The 18,306-nt window shown below is 40.2% G+C and overlaps 1 protein-coding gene across 1 annotated transcript in view; it reads right to left on the bottom strand.

Annotated features, from left to right (window-relative positions):
* Positions 1 to 8,891: 8,891 nt before the first annotated feature.
* The window catches only part of MEIOB (meiosis specific with OB-fold), a 34,499-nt gene continuing 25,084 nt past the window's right edge, over positions 8,892 to 18,306 (bottom strand). The window contains exons 11-13 of the mRNA XM_068968841.1: positions 14,960 to 15,113; positions 12,433 to 12,616; positions 8,892 to 9,128 (exon numbers count right to left, since the gene is read on the bottom strand). Of these exons, the coding sequence (XP_068824942.1) occupies positions 9,012 to 9,128; positions 12,433 to 12,616; positions 14,960 to 15,113 (455 nt within the window). The 3' untranslated portion in view covers positions 8,892 to 9,011. The remainder of the gene's footprint in view (positions 9,129 to 12,432; positions 12,617 to 14,959; positions 15,114 to 18,306) is intronic.

Here is an 18,306-nt window from a genome sequence, read left to right as displayed (position 1 = left end):
TCACGGTTCACGTATTGCTAAAGCCTGGCTTGGAGAAGTTTGAGCATTACTTTACTAGCGTGTGAGATGAGTACAATTGTGCGGTAGTTTGAGCATTCATTGGCATTGCCTTTCTTTGGGACTGGAATGAAAACGGACCTTTTCCAGTCGTGTGGCCACTGCTGAGTTTTCCAAATTTGCTGGCATATTGAGTGCAGCACTTTCACAGCATCATCTTTCAGGATTTGAAATAGCCCTACTGGAATTCCATCACTTCCACTAGCTTTGTTAGTAGTGATGCTTCCTAAGGCCCACTTGACTTCACATTCCAGGATGTCTGGCTCTAGGTGAGTGATCACACCATCGTGATTATCTTGGTCTTGAAGATCTTTTTGTATAGTTTTTCCTTGTATTCTTGCCACCTCTTCTTAATATCTTCTGCTTCTGTTAGGTCCAGACCATTTCTGTCCTTTATCAAGCCCATCTTTGCAAGAAATGTTCCCTTGGTATCTCTAATTTTCTTGAAGAGATCTCTAGTCTTTCCCATTCTGTTGTTTTCCTCTACTTCTTTGCATTGATTGCTGAGGAAGGCTTTCTTATCTCTTCTTGCTATTCTTTGGAACTCTGCATTCAGATATTTATATCTTTCCTTTTCTCCTTTGCTTTTCTCTTCTCTTCTTTTCACAGCTATTTGTAAGGCCTCCCCAGACAGCCATTTTGCTTTTTTGCATTTCTTTTCCATGGGGGCGGTCTTGATCCCTGTCTCCTGTACAATGTCACGAACCTCATTCCATAGTTCATCAGGCACTCTATCTATCAGATCTAGTCCCTTAAATCTATTTCTCACTTCCACTGTATAATCATAAGGGATTTGATTTAGGTCATACCTGAATGGTCTAGTGGTTTTCCCTACTTTCTTCAATTTAAGTCTGAATTTGGCAATAAGGAGTTCATGATCTGAGCCACAGTCAGCTCCTGGTCTTGTTTGAGCTGACTGTGTAGAGCTTCTCCATCTTTGGCTGCAAAGAATATAATCAATCTGATTTTGGTGTTGACCATCTGGTGATGTCCATATGTAGAGTTTTCTCTTGTGTTGTTGGAAGAGGGTGTTTGCTGGTAGTTGTTCCCTTTGGCTAAGGAGGCATCCCAGGGACTCAGTAGTAAAGAATCTGCCTGCCAAGGCAGGAGACACGGGTTCAATCCCTGGGTCAGGAAGATACCCTGGAGTAGGAAATGGCAACCCACTCCAGTATCCTTGCCTGGAAAATTCTCTGGACAGAGGAGGTTGGTGGGCTACAGTCTGTGGCGTCGCAAAGAGTCAGAAGTGACTGAGCATGCATGAGCACACAGAACCTTAATAACCAGAAGAAGCCAGAAAGTATTAATAGACTTTGTCCTTTGGCTAGGTTCCCATGTAGTTTGGGAACCTAGCCAAAAAGAGCTGAATCAAGGGTGTGCTTTTATTGAGAGTTTATTAGTAAAACTATCAGATACAAGGTCCAACTGAATCAAGTCTACCAAAGCTGACAGATCTGAAAGCAAGCTAAAGGTACAGCAGGAGTAGTGTCTGCATGTGGCCCCTTGGGTGGACAAGCCAGCACCCAGAGAATGTACAGAGCCCCCCAGTATCAGTGTTCACTCCAGTGGTGGCACAAGCTTTGTCACAGACGGTTGGTATCAGCATTGCAGGTGCAGCACACAAACTCCCTGGCCGCAAGAAACAAAAAGAGACACCAATTCTCACAATTCCTGATGTTGGTAAAATCACAATAGTCCTAATACTCAGAAAGTATGTTTTCCTCAACTTTTATTTTGAATAAACTTAAACCTACTATGAAATTGAGAGACTAATGCAACAAACTCCATATACCCTGCATTAAATTCAACAATAGCTGACATTTGCTATGTTCATTCTCTCTCCTCCCACCCCTCACCTTGTGTGCCACAGGGTCTCAAAGTGTCTGACACGGAATGACTAACCATTTCACTTTCAATTTTCACTTCTCCTGTAACTCCCCCCAGGGTAGTTCTCCAGCCTTCATAGAAGTTGAGGGTTAGGTGCCTACCAGAGATCTGGGTGGAGCCCAATACTCCTCTAGATGTTACACAGGTTTCTAATGCTTTGCTACTAGAAACAATGATGCAGGGAATATCCTCCATACACAACAGTTTACACTTGTTTATTTCCTTAGGAAATGTCTTAGTAGTGAAATTGATTAAATAGTTTGTACTTTACATTTTGATACTTTTTGCCCAATTGCCTAGAGGGAAGGATATAAAAATTTGTACTTGACAAGAGTGTTCAAGAAAACCTTTTTGCCCACACCTTAGTCAACACTGGGTATTGTGGCTGTGGTCTTTTAAATTTTTATTTCTTTGATTAATAGGGAAACTGGAATTTCCCTGGTGGTCCAGTGGTTGGAAGTCCACCTGCTAGTGCAGGGGACGCTAGTTTGATCCCTCGTCTGGGAGGTTTCCTCATGGTAAGGAGCACCTGGGCCCGTGTCACACAACTACTGAGCCGCATGCCTGGAGCCTGAGTGCCACAAGAGAAGCCACCGCAGTGCACTGCAACGAAGAGTAGCCTCCACTTGCCAGAACTAGAGGAAGCCTGCATGCAGCCAAAGAGACCCAGCGCAGCCAAAAATAAATAAATCAATAAATATTTTTTAAAATAGTGAAGCTGACATCTTTTCATGTGTTTATACACAGTTATCTCTTTAACAAGATCTGTTGGGCACATCTTTGGTGTAGATGCTGGTTCAGTATCTGGTTTCAAGGAAGTTTTATATTTCTTTGCAATACAGTTAATTCATATGTTAAAGTCTTCTTTCATTCTAAAGGGACAGAAAAGTAATTGTAGTCTAAAATTCAAGCTGTTAAAGCAGAATAGACTTAATACAACAAATATATTGCCACATATGAATGCCAGTGAAATTGCTATACCTCGACATATTATATTGCTATACCTTGATTTATATTACTGATACTTACTGATTATATACTAAGTGCTTGAGTCTAAGCATTTTACATACACTAACTCATTTAGTCCTCAGTTCAGTTCAGTTGCTCAGTCATGTATGACTCTTTGCAACCCCTTGGACTGCAGCATGCAAGGCTTCCCTATCCATCACCAACTCCTGGAGCTTGTTCAAACTCATGTCCATCAACCATGACGTGGTGATGCCATGCAACCATCTCATCCTCTGTTGTCCCCTTCTCTTCCTGCCTTCAGTCTTTCCCAGCATCAAGGTCTTTTCCAATGAGTCAGTTCTTCATACCAGGTGGTCAAAGTACTAGAACTTTCAATCAGTCCTTCCAATGAATATTCAAGGTTGGTTTCCTTTAGGATTGACTGGTTGGATCTCCTTGCAGTCCAAGGGACTGTCCAATACCACAGTTCAAAAGCATCAATTCTTTGGTGCTCAGCTTTCTTTATGGTCCAACTCTCACATCCATACACAACTGCTGGAAAAACCATAACTTTGACTAGACAGACCTTTGTTGGCAAAGTAATCTCTCTTTTTTAATATGCTGCCTAGGTCATAGGTTTTCTTCCAAGGAGCAAGCATCTTTTAATTTCATGGCTGCAGTCACCATCTGCAGTGATTTTGGAGCCCAAGGAAATAAAGTCTCTCACTGTTTCCATTGTTTCCCCATCTATTTGCCATGAAGTGATGGGACCAGATGCCATGATCTTTGTTTTCTGAATGTTGAGTTTAAAGCCAGCTTTTTCACTCTCCTCTTTCACTTTCATCAAGAGGCTTTTTAGTTCCTCTTCACTTTCTGCCATAAGGGTGGTGTCATCTGCATATCTGAGGTTATTGATATTTCTCCCGGCAATCTTGATTCCAGCTTGTGCTTCATCCAGCCCATCATTTTGCATGATGTGCTCTGCATGTAAGTTAGATAAGCAGGATGACAATATACAGCTTTGACGTATTCCTTTCCTAATTTGGAACCAGTCCGTTGTTCCAAGTCCAGTTCTAACTGTTGCTTCTTGACCTGCATACAGATTTCTCAGGAGGCAGGTAAGGTGGTATGGTATTCCCATCTCTTGAAGAACTTTCCAGTTTGTTGTGATCCACACAGTCAAAGACTTTGGCATTGTCAATAAAACAGAAGTAGATGTTTTCCTGGAACTCTCTTGCTTTTACGATGATCCAACAGATGTTGGCAATTTGATCTCTGGTTCCTCTGCCTTTTTAAATTCAGCTTGAACATCTGGAAGTTCACCATTCACATACCGTTGAAGCCTGGCTTGGAGAATTTTGAGCATTACTTTGCTAGCTTGCGAGATGAGTGCAATTGTCGTTAGTTTGAATATTCTTTGACATTGCCTTTCTTTGGGGTTGGAATGAAAACTGACCTTTTCCAGTCCCGTGGCCACTGCTGAGTTTTCCAAATTTGCTGGCATGTTGAGTGCAGCATTTTAACAGCACCATCTATTAGGATTTGAAATAGCTCAGCTGGAATTACATCATCTCCACTAGGTTTATTTATAGTGATGCTTCCCAAGGCCCACTTGTCTTTGGACTACAGGATGCCTGGCTCTAGGTGAGTGATCACACCATTGTGGTTATCAAGAGTCATCAAGATCTTCTTTGTATAGTTTTTCCGTGTATTCTTGCCACCTCTTCTTAATATCTTCTGCTTCTGTTAGGTCCATACCATTTCTGTCCTTTATCAAGCCCATCTATGCAAGAAATGTTCTCTTGGTATCTCTAATTTTCTTGAAGAGATCTCTAGTCTTTCCCATTCTGTTGTTTTCCTCTATTTCTTTGCATTGATCACCGAGGAAGGCTTTCTTATCTCTCCTTGCTATTCTTAGGAACTCTGCATTCAGATGTTTATATCTTTCCTTTTCTCCTTTGCCTTCAGCTTCTCTTCTTTTCTCAGCTGTTTGTAAGGCCTCCTCAGACGACCATTTTGCCTTTTTGCATTTCTTTTTCTTGGGAATGGTCTTGATCACTGTCTCCAGTACAATGTCACAACCCCCTGTCCATAGTTCTTCAGGCACTCACTCTATCAGATCTAATCCCTTGAATCTATTTGTCACTTCTATTGTCTAATCATAAGGGATTTGATTTAGGTCATACCTGAATGGTCTAGTGGTTTTCCTACTTTCTTCAACTTAAGTCTGAATTTGACAATAAGGAATTCATGATCTGAGCCACAGTCAGCTCCCGGTCTTTTTTTTTTTTTTTTGGCTGACTGTATAGAGTTTCTCCATCTTTGGCTGCAAAAAATATAATCAACCTGATTTCAATATTGACCATCTGGTGATGTCCATTTGTAGAGTCTTCTCTTGTGTTGTTAGAAGAGGATGTTTGCTATGACCGGTGCATTCTCTTGGCAAAACTCTGTTTTAGTCTTAACAGTTTCCAACAGGAGTTGGTATTATTATCCCTATTTACCGGAGGGGAACCACAAATGTGGAGAATCTCAGAGCTAGGGCCCATCCTGCGAGTAGCAACTGGGGTTTGAGCCTGCAGCCACAGAGCCTGTCCACTTAGCCACCTCCAGATCTACCTCCTCTAACTTGGTCTTCATGTCCCATCTATAAAATGGGCAAAATAACAGTAACTGCATAAACCAGATAAGATAAAGTGCTTATCACAAAATCCATCACATTCAATAATGTGACATTATTGCAGCAACTTAATAATCTAGAAACTTACCCCAAAGAAATAATTAAGAATGTGGCCAAAGATTTAGCTATAGTCATTATTTGTAACAGCAAAAAGTGGGAAACATTTTAAGTGTCAAGTGTTATCACATTGATTACATTCACTATTCTATACACGCTCAGTTGTGTCTGACTCTTTGTGACCCTATGGACTATAACCTGCCAGGCTCCTCTGTCCTTGGGATTCCCCAGGCAAGAATACTGGAGTGGGTTGCCATTTCCTCCTCCACGGGATCTTCCCCACCTAGGGATTGAACCTGTGTCTCCTGCATCTCCTGCATCGACAGGTAGATTCTTTACCACTGAGCCACCCAGGAAGCCATTCACTATCCTATGCTCATATAATAAAATAATGGGCAGTCATTGAAACTATGCAGAATATTTAATAGCATGAAAAGTTTATTATAAATTATTAAGTATAAAAGTAGATTATAGTATAACCTATTTGCAAATCATAATTTTGGTTTAATTTTATAAATTACATGTTTTAACATAGAAAGATGGATAGAGAGATGATTTTTTAAAAAGTCAGGAAAGACATTTACAGAAATGTGGGATGCATGTACACAAATGTTCATGGCAGCCATGATTGGCTAATCATAATAGCCAAAAGGTGATACAGCCCAACTGTCCACCAAGACATGAATAAACAAACAAAAGGTGGTGAATTTATCCAGTTCATACATACTACTCTGCCACAAAAAGGAATGAAATTCTGACTCATTGTAACATGGATGAACCTTGAAAACTTTATCCTCAGAAAAACAAGGTAGACACAAAAGGACAAATACTGTATGATTCCATGTGTACCAGGTACCTAGAATAGTTAGATTATAGAGACTGAGTACATTACAGATTGCCGGAGACTAGGGTAGGGGCAAATGGGAGTTATTGTATCTTAATGAGTACAGAATTTCAATTTGTCATGATTAAAATCTGGAATAGAGAGTGGTGATGTTTATACAAAATTGTGAATGTACTTATTGCCACTCAAATCATACTCTTAAAAATGGTTAGAATGATAAATTTTATGTGATGTATATTTTACCACAATTCTTTTTAAAAAATGCATAATAAAAGAATGTTTCCTACCAGTTTAAAAAATTTGGGAATGGAGATTATGGGTTTTCTTTTCTTCATCTTTCTTTTGGGGGTAGAAGTTATCTATTATTTCCTCTAATTTTTCTACAATAAACATGTAAAACTTTATAATAAAAATATTTAAAAAGCAAAAACAAGGACTTCCCCAGTAGTTAAAAATCTGCTTTGCAATGCAGGGGACATGGGTTGGATCCCTGGTCAGGGAACTAGGATCCCACATGTTGTGGGGCAACAAAGCCCACATGCCACAAGTAAGGAATCTGATCCCACATGACACAACTAAGACCCAATGCAGCCAAACAAATATTTTTTTAAAAAGACAAAAACAGCTCCAGGTTCCTCAAGAAGAGTAAAAGGTGGATAAATGTATGTACAGCATATTGTAAAACAAAGCAAAACCCTTACCAAAGCAGAATTAGGAAAGGAATATTATGCTTAAATGAACCACTCTTGGAAGATTAGGAAAAATCAGAGTCATCCAACTGTTTATAAAGCAATACAGAATATGCAGATCAAAGTCACTAGGATCAGGAAGAGCAGCTTCTGGAGAGCAGTAGAAAAGCAGATTCTGGGCAGAGGGGTTGTGGACTTTGTGTTAACAGGGCAGAATGCTTCTTTCTTTTACTTGTTTAAGTGCCTGTATTCAGCTAAAAAAAGCCCAGTTTTAGATGTTGACAGTTTGTAGCCTTCATTCCGTAAATGTGTTAAGTTAAGCCTTGTGAAGCACTTCTGATTCAGTGCAGCTTGACAGCTAGCCCTATAGATTCCTACTTTATCAAAAGAAATAAGTGACTGTGATGTCCCTCTGGTGACAGGCATGGTGTCTCCTTGGTTAAATGCTAGTGGACTGAGAGGTTACCATGGTAGCAGTGAGGAGGTCACACAGAGCCCTCACAGGCATTGGTTAGGGCCCCTGGGCACTGCATATGTGCCTACTCTGGGAATGCTGGCCCAGGTGTTGGCACTCTGGGGCATGCTGCTAAAGGTCAGGGCCCTAGCAGGCCTGACACAGCAGCTCTGGACACACTGTTTGGGCCAAGCATTCTCACCCTACACAGCTCTCTTTCTTGCCTTCCTCCCCTCCCTGTCCACCTTCACAGTCACCCTGATAAACACATTCACCCCCTCCCCACAGGGGAAAGGAAAGAAACCCTTCATCAAGTACACTTGATATCTGCATACCTATAGTCACGTCCTTCATTACTTCATTTATCACCACAATTTTGGCACACTGGGGATCAACTCATATCCCTCCCCCATGGTTGCACATGATAAAAACCAGAGAAAACCCTACAACAAGGTAAGTTTATCTTCCAATACCAGAACAGCAGACTTACAAAGGAATTTCGTATACTTACTTTTTATTTTTATCACTCCTGCGGTGGGTGGTGGGTGGTGATCTTTAAATTGCCAGACTCAATTACGCTGGCCAAACCTCCCACACCTTGGATCAACACTGACCGTGGTGATGGTTCTGTGCCTTGAAGCAAGAGACCAGTGACTGGAGATGGTGGTGTGGCCTGAGTAGAGTGCTCTGGGGCTGCTGCAAAGGCAGCTGGAGTGGGGCCATGTCCAGTCAAAGCTGAGAAGTCTCCCACGCCTGCAAGTTCCCAGGACTCAGCACCACTCATGAAACTTCTGAAGCTGATCTCCTCCCAGTTGATTCAGACACATAAGTGTCAAGCCTGAGTCAGCAAGCCTTCACAAGCTTTGGCTAGCTCTGATGTGTCATCAGAGAAGGCAACAGATTAAAAAAGGTCTACAGCATGTAAAGCAGCTGCACAGCATTGCCCGTGGACGTCTGCTGTCCCCACCTGGCACAGGGAGAACGTGCCGTCCACACCCATCGACTCCAGCCAAGTGGTCTGAGATGGGGCCAAGGTGTTTGTGGAGGTTCTGATCTTTCTCCCAGAAGACAAGACAGAGGGGAAAGGGGTTTAAGAAAATAAATCATTGTGTTTGTGGGAAAGAGTAAACTTGTTTATTAATTCATGCAAACATTTTCCAGCTTGGGAAGAGAGAGGGCCAAGCCAATAGAAAAAGGCTTCTAAGAAATGAGCTTAAATAAGAGGGAGATTTTAGGATTCACCTGGAGTCAACTCTAGGGGGCAACAAAATGACAATTTACAGGAACATTCTCACCACATTTGAACAAGATACAATTTTATCTGTAATTTTCACTCATTTCCCACTTTCAAGGTGGTTAAAAATGCATATTCTTTTCCAGAGTTTAGAACTGTATCTAGTTTTGAACACTTCCTTGTCCAGACAAGTTCCTACTTGCCTCAATAGGATCTGCAAGCTTACACGAAAGCACACTCACTCTCAGTCCACCCCTCGCTCTGTGCGATATAAAAAACTGCAAGGAGAAAAAAGAGAGAGTTTTTTAAATCACCTGGTATATAAAACTGAAAACCAATGACCACAAACAGAGAATAGCAATGAGTTTTGTTTAAGATGTGAACAAAAACTTCAATTAAAGTTGTAAGACAATGGAAAGAGTTCCAGTCTCAGCTAGAGTTGGGAGAAAAATTATGGATCTGGTTTCTGACAGTGATTTTGTAAGAATCCAAGTCATGTTTTCATGACCTTTCTCTCAGGTAAGAAAGTTGAGATATCAAATCCAACAGGTAGAAAAAGGACTTAACGTGTGTTCGGACCACCAGCTATGACAGACATGAACACGCAGCAGTGACAGGGTCTGTTAGAGCAGATCCGATATCATGACACAGTTTATGAATAATGACGTCACACTTATGACAATTAAATTTTAAAATTACATGTTCTGATTGATAACAATTGAAATTGTATGAGTCTCATAATCTTGATTACATTTTGTGACACTATATGTTTTAAAAACATTAAAATGAGTAACAGTTTGAAATCCCTCCAAATGAATTAAAGTAGCCATTATTTTTTATTGAAATATGATAAATACACAAAATGTTCTATATGGAAATCCTTTGTTTTACCTTATTTGCAGAGAAACGTAAGTTCTTATTTTTTTAATTACATATTCTAACTCTTTTACAACAATTTAAATTATATTTGTCTCAGTCCTTATTACATTTTGTGATATAATCACTATCTGCTTTAAATCTTTGTTAAATCTGACAAATATCTTTTTTTAAAAACATTTATTTATTTATTTGGCTGACTCACATCTTAGTTGCAACATATGGAATCTTTAGTTACAGCATCCAAACTGTGGCATGTAGGATCCAGTTCCTAGACCAGGGATTGAACCCAGGACCCCTGCTTTGGGAGCACAGAGACCTAGCCACTGGACGACCTGGGAAGTCCCTGACAAGTATCTTTCTAACATATTCCTTGAAAAGGTACAAACTGAGAGCAGTTGTTATATTTGAATCCAGTTTGGGAAACTATAAGCAGAGTGTCATGAATTTAAATTTATGAAACTCACAGCAACTGGTACCTGTTGTTTGGAAGGAAACCATAAAGCCAGGCAAGGATCTGAGTATATTCTGACTTGGGAATAGAGTATAGGATTTGGGACGATCCATGCTCATGGTGGAAGAGATAGGGTATTCTCAAACCAAGGTCCTAGAAATACTGGTAAGGCCATTGGTGACTCTGGGTGTGCGATCTGTTCAGATATGCTTGAGGCTGCAAGGGCAGGAGCCACTGGGAAATGGGAAAACCTACTTCAGAGCTGTGGCGGAGCAGACTCAGTGTTCTCTTTCAGGTTCTCCCTGATCAAAGCTATCTTCATAATAATGTGAAATTGCAGTCTGCCTTTCTTACTCTCATTCCTTCACCAGAGTGCACTGTAGTTTCAAGAGGCTACCTGACATGAGATGATAGCAATTCTGACTGCTAAAAGACTGTGTGCTCGTGAATATATTTAAAGTTTTCCTCAATATTAAGTTCTAGTACAATAAATATTGACAGGTATAACTCACCTAAGAGCTTGAAAATGTTTTAGAGTGTGAAGAGAAAACATCTGTAATAATATAAATGGTAGCCTTATCTCACCTGTGACTTCAGGCAAGAAGCAACATTTCTTGTCCTATTTTCCTCATTTGCAATATAAGGTGAGTTTATTCCACTGCCCATTTTACATCTTTAACACTAAGATCCTGTGCCCTTCCAACACTGAAGTGTTGCTATTGCTATGGGAATCTGCTCTGGTCAGAGTTGTAGGATCACAGCAGATTAGGGGCTTAGAGAATTAACCTCCCCAAGGTCACATGGGCTGAGGAATGGTGGAACTGGGATTCAAACTGAGTCTCTATCACCCCAGCACATAAGCATGTAACTATGCTCTTGAATATGACTCACTGAAGTGAGGATCACTGCCCATGGGGGCAGGGACACCGAGCTCTGACTCTAAAGCCCAGTGTCTAGCCTTGATGTTAACATTAACGGATATTTTCTTTGTTGGTCTTTTTCTTTTGTGTCATTTGTAATTCTTGTGTGTGTGTGTCCACTTAGTCACTCAGTCGTGTCCAACTCTTTATGACCCTATGGACTGTAACCTGCCAAGCTCCTCTGTCCATGGGATTCTCCAGGCAAGAATACTAGAGTGGGTTGCCATGCCCTCCTCCAAGGGATCTTCCCAACCCAGGGATAGAACTTGCATCTCCTTTGTCTCCTGAATTGCAGGCAGATTCTTTACTGCTGAGTTACCAGGGAAGCCTTATAATTCTTTATGCTATATGAAAAAACCTGATTACTTTCACTGTTTCTATGGTAGCCAAACCCTTCTGCACATTTGGGAATTGAACATTATTAAAAATAACAAATTCCCTAATTTACTAGGTCATACTCTGGGATTTTCATATTAATTGAATATATAGAATAGTATTATTTATATTATACTACATTATTTACATAGTATTATTATAAAATGCACTAACTTTTAAATAAATTTTGCTTCTTTCCAAAAGAAATTGCCACTTTAATGCTGTTTTCTGTTCATCCGTCATTGCAAGAAACTCATCTACCTGGATTAAAAAAATGAAACATTTCCAAAGAATACATAGATAATTCATTTTGACAATAATGTAAAACTTAAATTTGCTCTAGAGATGGAATTTTATCCATAGTAATTACAGCTCAACTCTCTTGATGGAGGAGACAAGGCCAGACAGGCTCTAAATTGAAACTCTGAAGCCAGCTGGAGGCCGGCACAGAAAGCCGCTCTTGACAAAGCGGACACCACTGAAGTTTAAAGGTAAAATTTCAGAGCCGGTTCTAACAATGAAAGTATCAAATGAAACACCAAGCATACAAGTAATCTTTGCTGCTGTGCTCCAGGGCAGACTGAGGGAAAGCTCATGGCTGATTTTATGCACCTGAGTAGATGAAATACAACCAAGCCCTCCTCATAGAGGACCCTGCTCAGTGTCTCCAAGGTTTCATTTTTGCCCATTGTTATCTGACTATATAAAATGTCATGTTTATTCTCCACTGTCACCAAGGACCTCTCCTGTATTCCTAACAGTTAACGTTAGCTAGAATTTTAATATACAACATGTAATTCTTTATTCATTAAAACAATGTGTGTTTAAGTCAAGATTGATTTTTCCCAGACCTCTTTATTAAGGAATTAATTTCTATCAAATGCTCACCAAAATAACTTATATGTTTTGGGAAGAGAATTCAATTTGGAAGTATTTCTAAGTATTTTTATTATTTACCGTGCATCCCAAAGTCTCCTCAGCCACACTTCCTGTGAGACTACAGGAATGAAGGGTACCTGTGTGATCTGTAAGATCAATTAGCATATCAAAGCTGAGAAAAACCGATTTAAATCCGGAAGAATCTTTGTTGCAAGTTGTACAAGTGCTGAATGCTTCATTTACAATGTAACCACAGCCAGAACTGAAAAGAAACAAAAGAAAAGTGAAAGTGAAATCACTCAGTCATGTCCGACTCTTTGCTACCCCATGGACTGTAGCCTACCAGGCTCCTCCCTCCATGGGATTCTCCAGGCAAGAGTACTGGAGTGGGTTGCCATTTCATTCTCCAGAGGATCTTCCTGACCCAGGGATCGAACCTGGATCTCCCTCATTCCAGGCAGACGCTTTAACCTTTGAGCCACGGCCCTAAGCGACCCCTATGATCTCTAGCAGAACTATTACTTAGACTTTTGGTCTAAGTCAGCACGAGTTAGTAATTACAGAGTGCTCAGCCCTGAGTAGGATACAAAATAGACCTAGGAAATAACAGGGAACAATGCAAAAGGATAACAAACATGCTTTCTATGTAGTCACCCTCACTTGCAGTATTCCTGCTTCTGAAACCACGATCAGCCAGTCCTTTCAAGGTTCTGCCTCCTACCTTCCCCAAAGCTGGGGTTCTTGCCCAGGGTCACCTCCCCACTGGGGCCTCCCTCTCCTGCACCCCAGCCCCATCCCCTCCCTTCTCCGAGCAGAGATACAACTTACACTTCAGCACGGATTTACACCCTGTCACATCCTATCTGGTGTTACTGCAGATAGGTCTGTTTATCTCCTGGCTCAGAGTTTGAGGGCAGGAATCATGTCTTGCACCTGGAAAGCCTAGGTTCTGTGAATGCTCACTTGTCCTGTACTAGGTCCTCTGCACATTCACAGAATCACTCAGGGCTGGAGAGGCTCACACCCTAAATGCTGCCAGTACTGCTAGTGACACACTCCTCTCTTTAAGGGATATGCTGTGCTGTGCTTAGTCACTCAGCTGTGTCCTCGTGGACTGTAGCCCACCAGGCTCCTCTGTCCATAGGGATTCTCCAGGCAAGAATACTGGAGTGGGTTGCCATTCCCTTTTCCAGGGGATATTCCCAACCCAGAGAATGAGCCAGGTCTCCCACATTACAGGTGGATTCCATACTGCCTGAGCCAGGGAAATTACATGCTATTCTATATTTTTGAAGCAGGCATTACTTTAACCAATTTGAATAGGAAGATTAATTCAAATTCTCAAGAAGAGGGAATGATCTAAAGACACCGCTTTCTTATAAGCCATAGATCATTTTAAAATCAAATATTAGACACTTTCCCTCAGATGTCAATATTAAAGTTGTAGGGGAAAAAAGGGAGGTGATAACTTAAAAAAACTTTTTTAAGAGTATTTTTCAAAAAATAAGCACCTGCCTTATACAACAGCCTTTACATTAGGTTTTTCAACTTTAATACCAAATCATACAATGTTTTAGAAATCCATAAGTTAATTTCTTGACTGTTGATACACAGATTTACACATGCAATAAAACTACATGGAATTTAACACACACACACCATACGTGTTAATGCGGGGAAACTGAATAAGATCAGTTAACTTAATTAAGGTCATTATTGTCTGTGATGTGGTACTATAGATTTGCAAAATGTTACCATTCCTGAAGGAGGCTATCCTGGTGGCTCAGCTGGTAAAGAATCCGCCTGCAATGGGGGAGACCTGGGTTCAACCCCTGGGTTGGGAAGATCCCCTGGAGAAGGGAATCCACTCCATTATTCTAGAGAATACCATGGACTGTATAGTCCATGGGGTCACAAAGAGTTGGACACAACTGAGTGACTTTCACATTCTTCCTTGACCATTGGGGGAAACTGGACAAAGTACACAGTTTATTATTTCTTACAGTGCCATAGGAATCTAGAACTACTTCAATAAAATTTTCAATCACAAATCTACAGGGAGAGTTTCACAATAATATTTTAGAGTTTTCTGACCAAACATTTTTTAGCTAAAGTAATTAAATCTACTTGAGTTTACTTTTCTATCTAAGTAGATACTAACTGACTTAGGACAGGTTGGAAATCACATTCATCATTCATTTCATTTCATTTCATTATCATGAAACGTTATTAAAATACTGTTATTTTTATTGCTATAGGATGTGGTCACCAAAACAATTTTCAAATTCATTACAAAACAATAGTTTGTCATCCCAGTTAAAAGGTTTTGGCAGTAACATCTATTTTAGGATTGCTAAAACACATTGAAATACATTTTACTTTAAAAGGCTATTAGGGAAAAAAAAAAGCTATTAGAATCTTTGGGTCTAAATAGTTTGTTAAGGAAACTTTAGTATGTGTTATTTATTTATACATTTCTTTCAACTACATAACTACTACTATGTCAAATAATAGCTTTAACTTTCATATAGTTTAAAATGTATTACCAATAATTGTTTTTTATTTCTTATAAGAATGAATTTCTAAAAGTAATTTGGTTGCTTACCATCTATTTCGAACTACTTTTGTAGTTTCATCATCAATGTTCAGTGTAGAAATGTAAGCATAAAGAATTCCGTAGAAAGGTTCAGCTTTTCTTTCATTCTTCAAAGCTTTTACCTTTAATTGTTCAACTGTATAAACATCAACTATTGTATTTACTAAAAAAAAAAAAACAAAAAGTCATTACAGTTCTAAGTATATTCTAAGAATTCCAAAGGATTATATCCAAATAGAAAACCTATGGAGCCCAAATGAAAATATGTAGTAGTTTAAGTTCTGTAATAGAAAAATTTATTATATATGATACATTAAAACTTATTATATAAATGGACATGAAAGTAAAAAAATAAGCAAAATAGAAAAATAATAAGAAATTAGGCTTTATTAAAATGAATAATTTCTAATCATCAGAAATGTCCACTAAAATAATGAAAAGGTAAGCCATAGTGGCAGATGCTAGCAATCTATAAGAAGATAAAGGATTCATAACCAAAATATCTAAATTGGGATCTTAAAAATCAATTTAAAAAGACAGTCAATTCAATTTTCTAAATGCAGAAGAGATTGTATGTATGTATGTATTTATTTTTGGCCCCACTATGCAGCTTGTCAGATCTTAGTTCCTTGACCAGGGACTGAACCTAGGCCACAACAGTGAAAGCACTGAGTTCCTAACCACTGGACTGCCAGGGGAAAAGGTCCCTGGAAGAGACTTTAAAAAGCACTTCACAAAAAGAATATAAAGAGAGACAATAAACATACTGGCTTTATTAATCATTAAGTAAATGCAAATTTAACAACAGTAGGATTCCACTAAATATTCACCATTTAAAAGACTAACAGTACAAACATTGGTGAGCATGTGGAGCAGCTGGAGCTCCTAAACACTACTGAGAGAAGTATAAATCGGCGCAGACATTTTGGAAAACCATTTGGCAGAATCACCTAAAGGTGGACTTGCATGACAAAGCAATATTCCTACTAGGAGCATGTATATCCAACAACAACAGAAAAAACAGACATAGGTTCACCTAAAGTCACACTCAAAGAGAAAGTAAAAATTTTGTAGAAGGAAACAATAAGATAGAGAAATAAACTGTGATATATTCATATGATGGAATTGCATACATCAACAAAAAACAACACTACACATAGCAGTGTGGATGGCACTCACAGACCTAATGTTGAACAAAGGGCATCAGACACAAAAGTGAGGTCACATGATACAGCTGCACTGTCAAAATTCCAAAATAGGCTAAATTTATCTGTGGTTTCTATGGTGCAGTAAGTCAGAATCACATTTGGGCGGGCATGAGGGGTCTTATTTCCATTCGGAAAGAGATGGGAATACCAGACCACCTAACCTGCCTCTTGAGAAATCTGTATGCAGGTCAGGAAGCAACAGTTAGAACTGGACATGGAACAACAGACTGGTTCCAAATAGGAAAAGGAGTATGTCAAGGCTGTATATTGTCACCCTGCTTATTTAACTTATATGCAGAGTACATAATGAGAAACACTGGACTGGAAGAAACACAAGCTGGAATCAGGATTGCCGGGAGAAATATCAATAACCTCAGATATGCAGATGACACCACCCTTATGGCAGAAAGTGAAGAGGAACTAAAAAGCCTCTTGATAAAAGTGAAAGAGGAGAGCGAAAAAGTTGGCTTAAAGCAGCTCAACATTTAGAAAACAAAGATCATGGCTTCTGGTCCCATCACTTCATAGGAAATAGATGGTGAAACAGTAGAAACAGTGTCAGACTTTATTTTTGGGGGGCTCCAAAATCACTGCAGATGGTGACTGCAGCCATGAAAATAAAAGACACTTACTCCTTGGAAGAAAAGTTATGACCAACCTAGATAGTATATTCAAAAGCAGACACATTACTTTGCTGACTAAGGTCCGTCTAGTCAAGGCTATGGTTTTTCCTGTGGTCATGTATGGATGTGAGAGTTGGACTGTGAAGAAGGCTGAGCGCCGAAGAATTGATGCTTTTGAACTGTGGTGTTGGAGAAGAGTCTTGAGAGTCCCTTGGACTGCAAGGAGATCCAACCAGTCCATTCTGAAGGAGATCAACCCTGGGATTTCTTTGGAAGGATTGATGCTAAAGCTGAAGCTCCAGTACTTTGGCCACCTCATGAGAAGAGTTGACTCATTGGAAAAGACTCTGATGCTGGGAGGGATTGGGGGCAGGAGGAGAAGGGGACGACAGAGGATGAGATGACTGGATGGCATCACGGACTCGATGGACGTGAGTCTGAGTGAACTCTGGGAGATGGTGATGGACAGGGAGGCCTGGAGTGCTGAGATTCATGGGGTCACAAAGAGTCGGACACAACTGAGCAACTGAACTGACTGAGGGGTCTTACGGGCACTGGCAATTAACAGGTGCATACTCTATGTGATGGTGCATGGTACTGTCCTCTTCTTATTTTACTGTTCATATTCTTTGTGATATGTACGTGCATGCTAAGTTACTTCAGTTGTGCCCGACTCTCTGAGACCCTACGGACTATAGCTTGCCAGGCTCTTCCGTCCATGGGATTCTCCTGGCAAGAATACTGGAGTGAGTTGCCACACCTTCCTCCAGGGGATCTACTCAGCCCAGGGTCTGAACCCGCTTCTCTTGCATCTCCTGCATTGACAGGCAGGTTCTTTACACTTAGCGCTACCTGGAAAGCCCATATGTGTTATACTTCAACTTAAAAGTTATTCTAAGAAAACTTACAAAACTAAGAACTATTAATCTATTCAGTTCAATTCAGTCGCTCAGTCGTGTCCGACTCTTTGCGACCCCATGAATCGCAGCACGCCAGGCCTCCCTGTCCATCACCATCTCCCAGAGTTCACTCAGACTCACGTCCATCGAGTCCGTGATGCCATCCAGTCATCTCATCCTCTGTCGTCCCCTTCTCCTCCTGCCCCCAATCCCTCCCAGCATCAGAGTCTTTTCCAATGAGTCAACTCTTCGCATGAGGTGGCCAAAATACTGGAGTTTCAGCTTTAGCATCATTCCTTCCAAAGAATCCCTTAGTCATTTGTTATTTTTCTTAATCTTAGAGGAATCTTACAGGTCCAAACATAACTTAGGTAAGAAAGCTTTTAACAGAAGTTGCCCAGTTCTTCAGCGCTTTACTACTTTCTTTTCTTTTGTTGCTGTTAAGCACATGAAATTTTGTTGCTGTTGTTCAGTCACTAAGTCATGTCTGACTCTTTGTGACCCCATGTACTGCAGTACACCAGGCTCCTCTGTCCTTCACTATCTCCTAGAGTTTGCTCAAATTCATGTCCATTGAGTCGGTGATGCTATCTAACCATCTCATCCTCTGCCACCCCCTTCTCCTC

This window comes from Capricornis sumatraensis, chromosome 3, assembly GCF_032405125.1.
Source record: "Capricornis sumatraensis isolate serow.1 chromosome 3, serow.2, whole genome shotgun sequence".
Lineage (NCBI taxonomy): Eukaryota > Metazoa > Chordata > Mammalia > Artiodactyla > Bovidae > Capricornis > Capricornis sumatraensis.
This window is presented reverse-complemented; position numbering and strand designations above follow the sequence as displayed.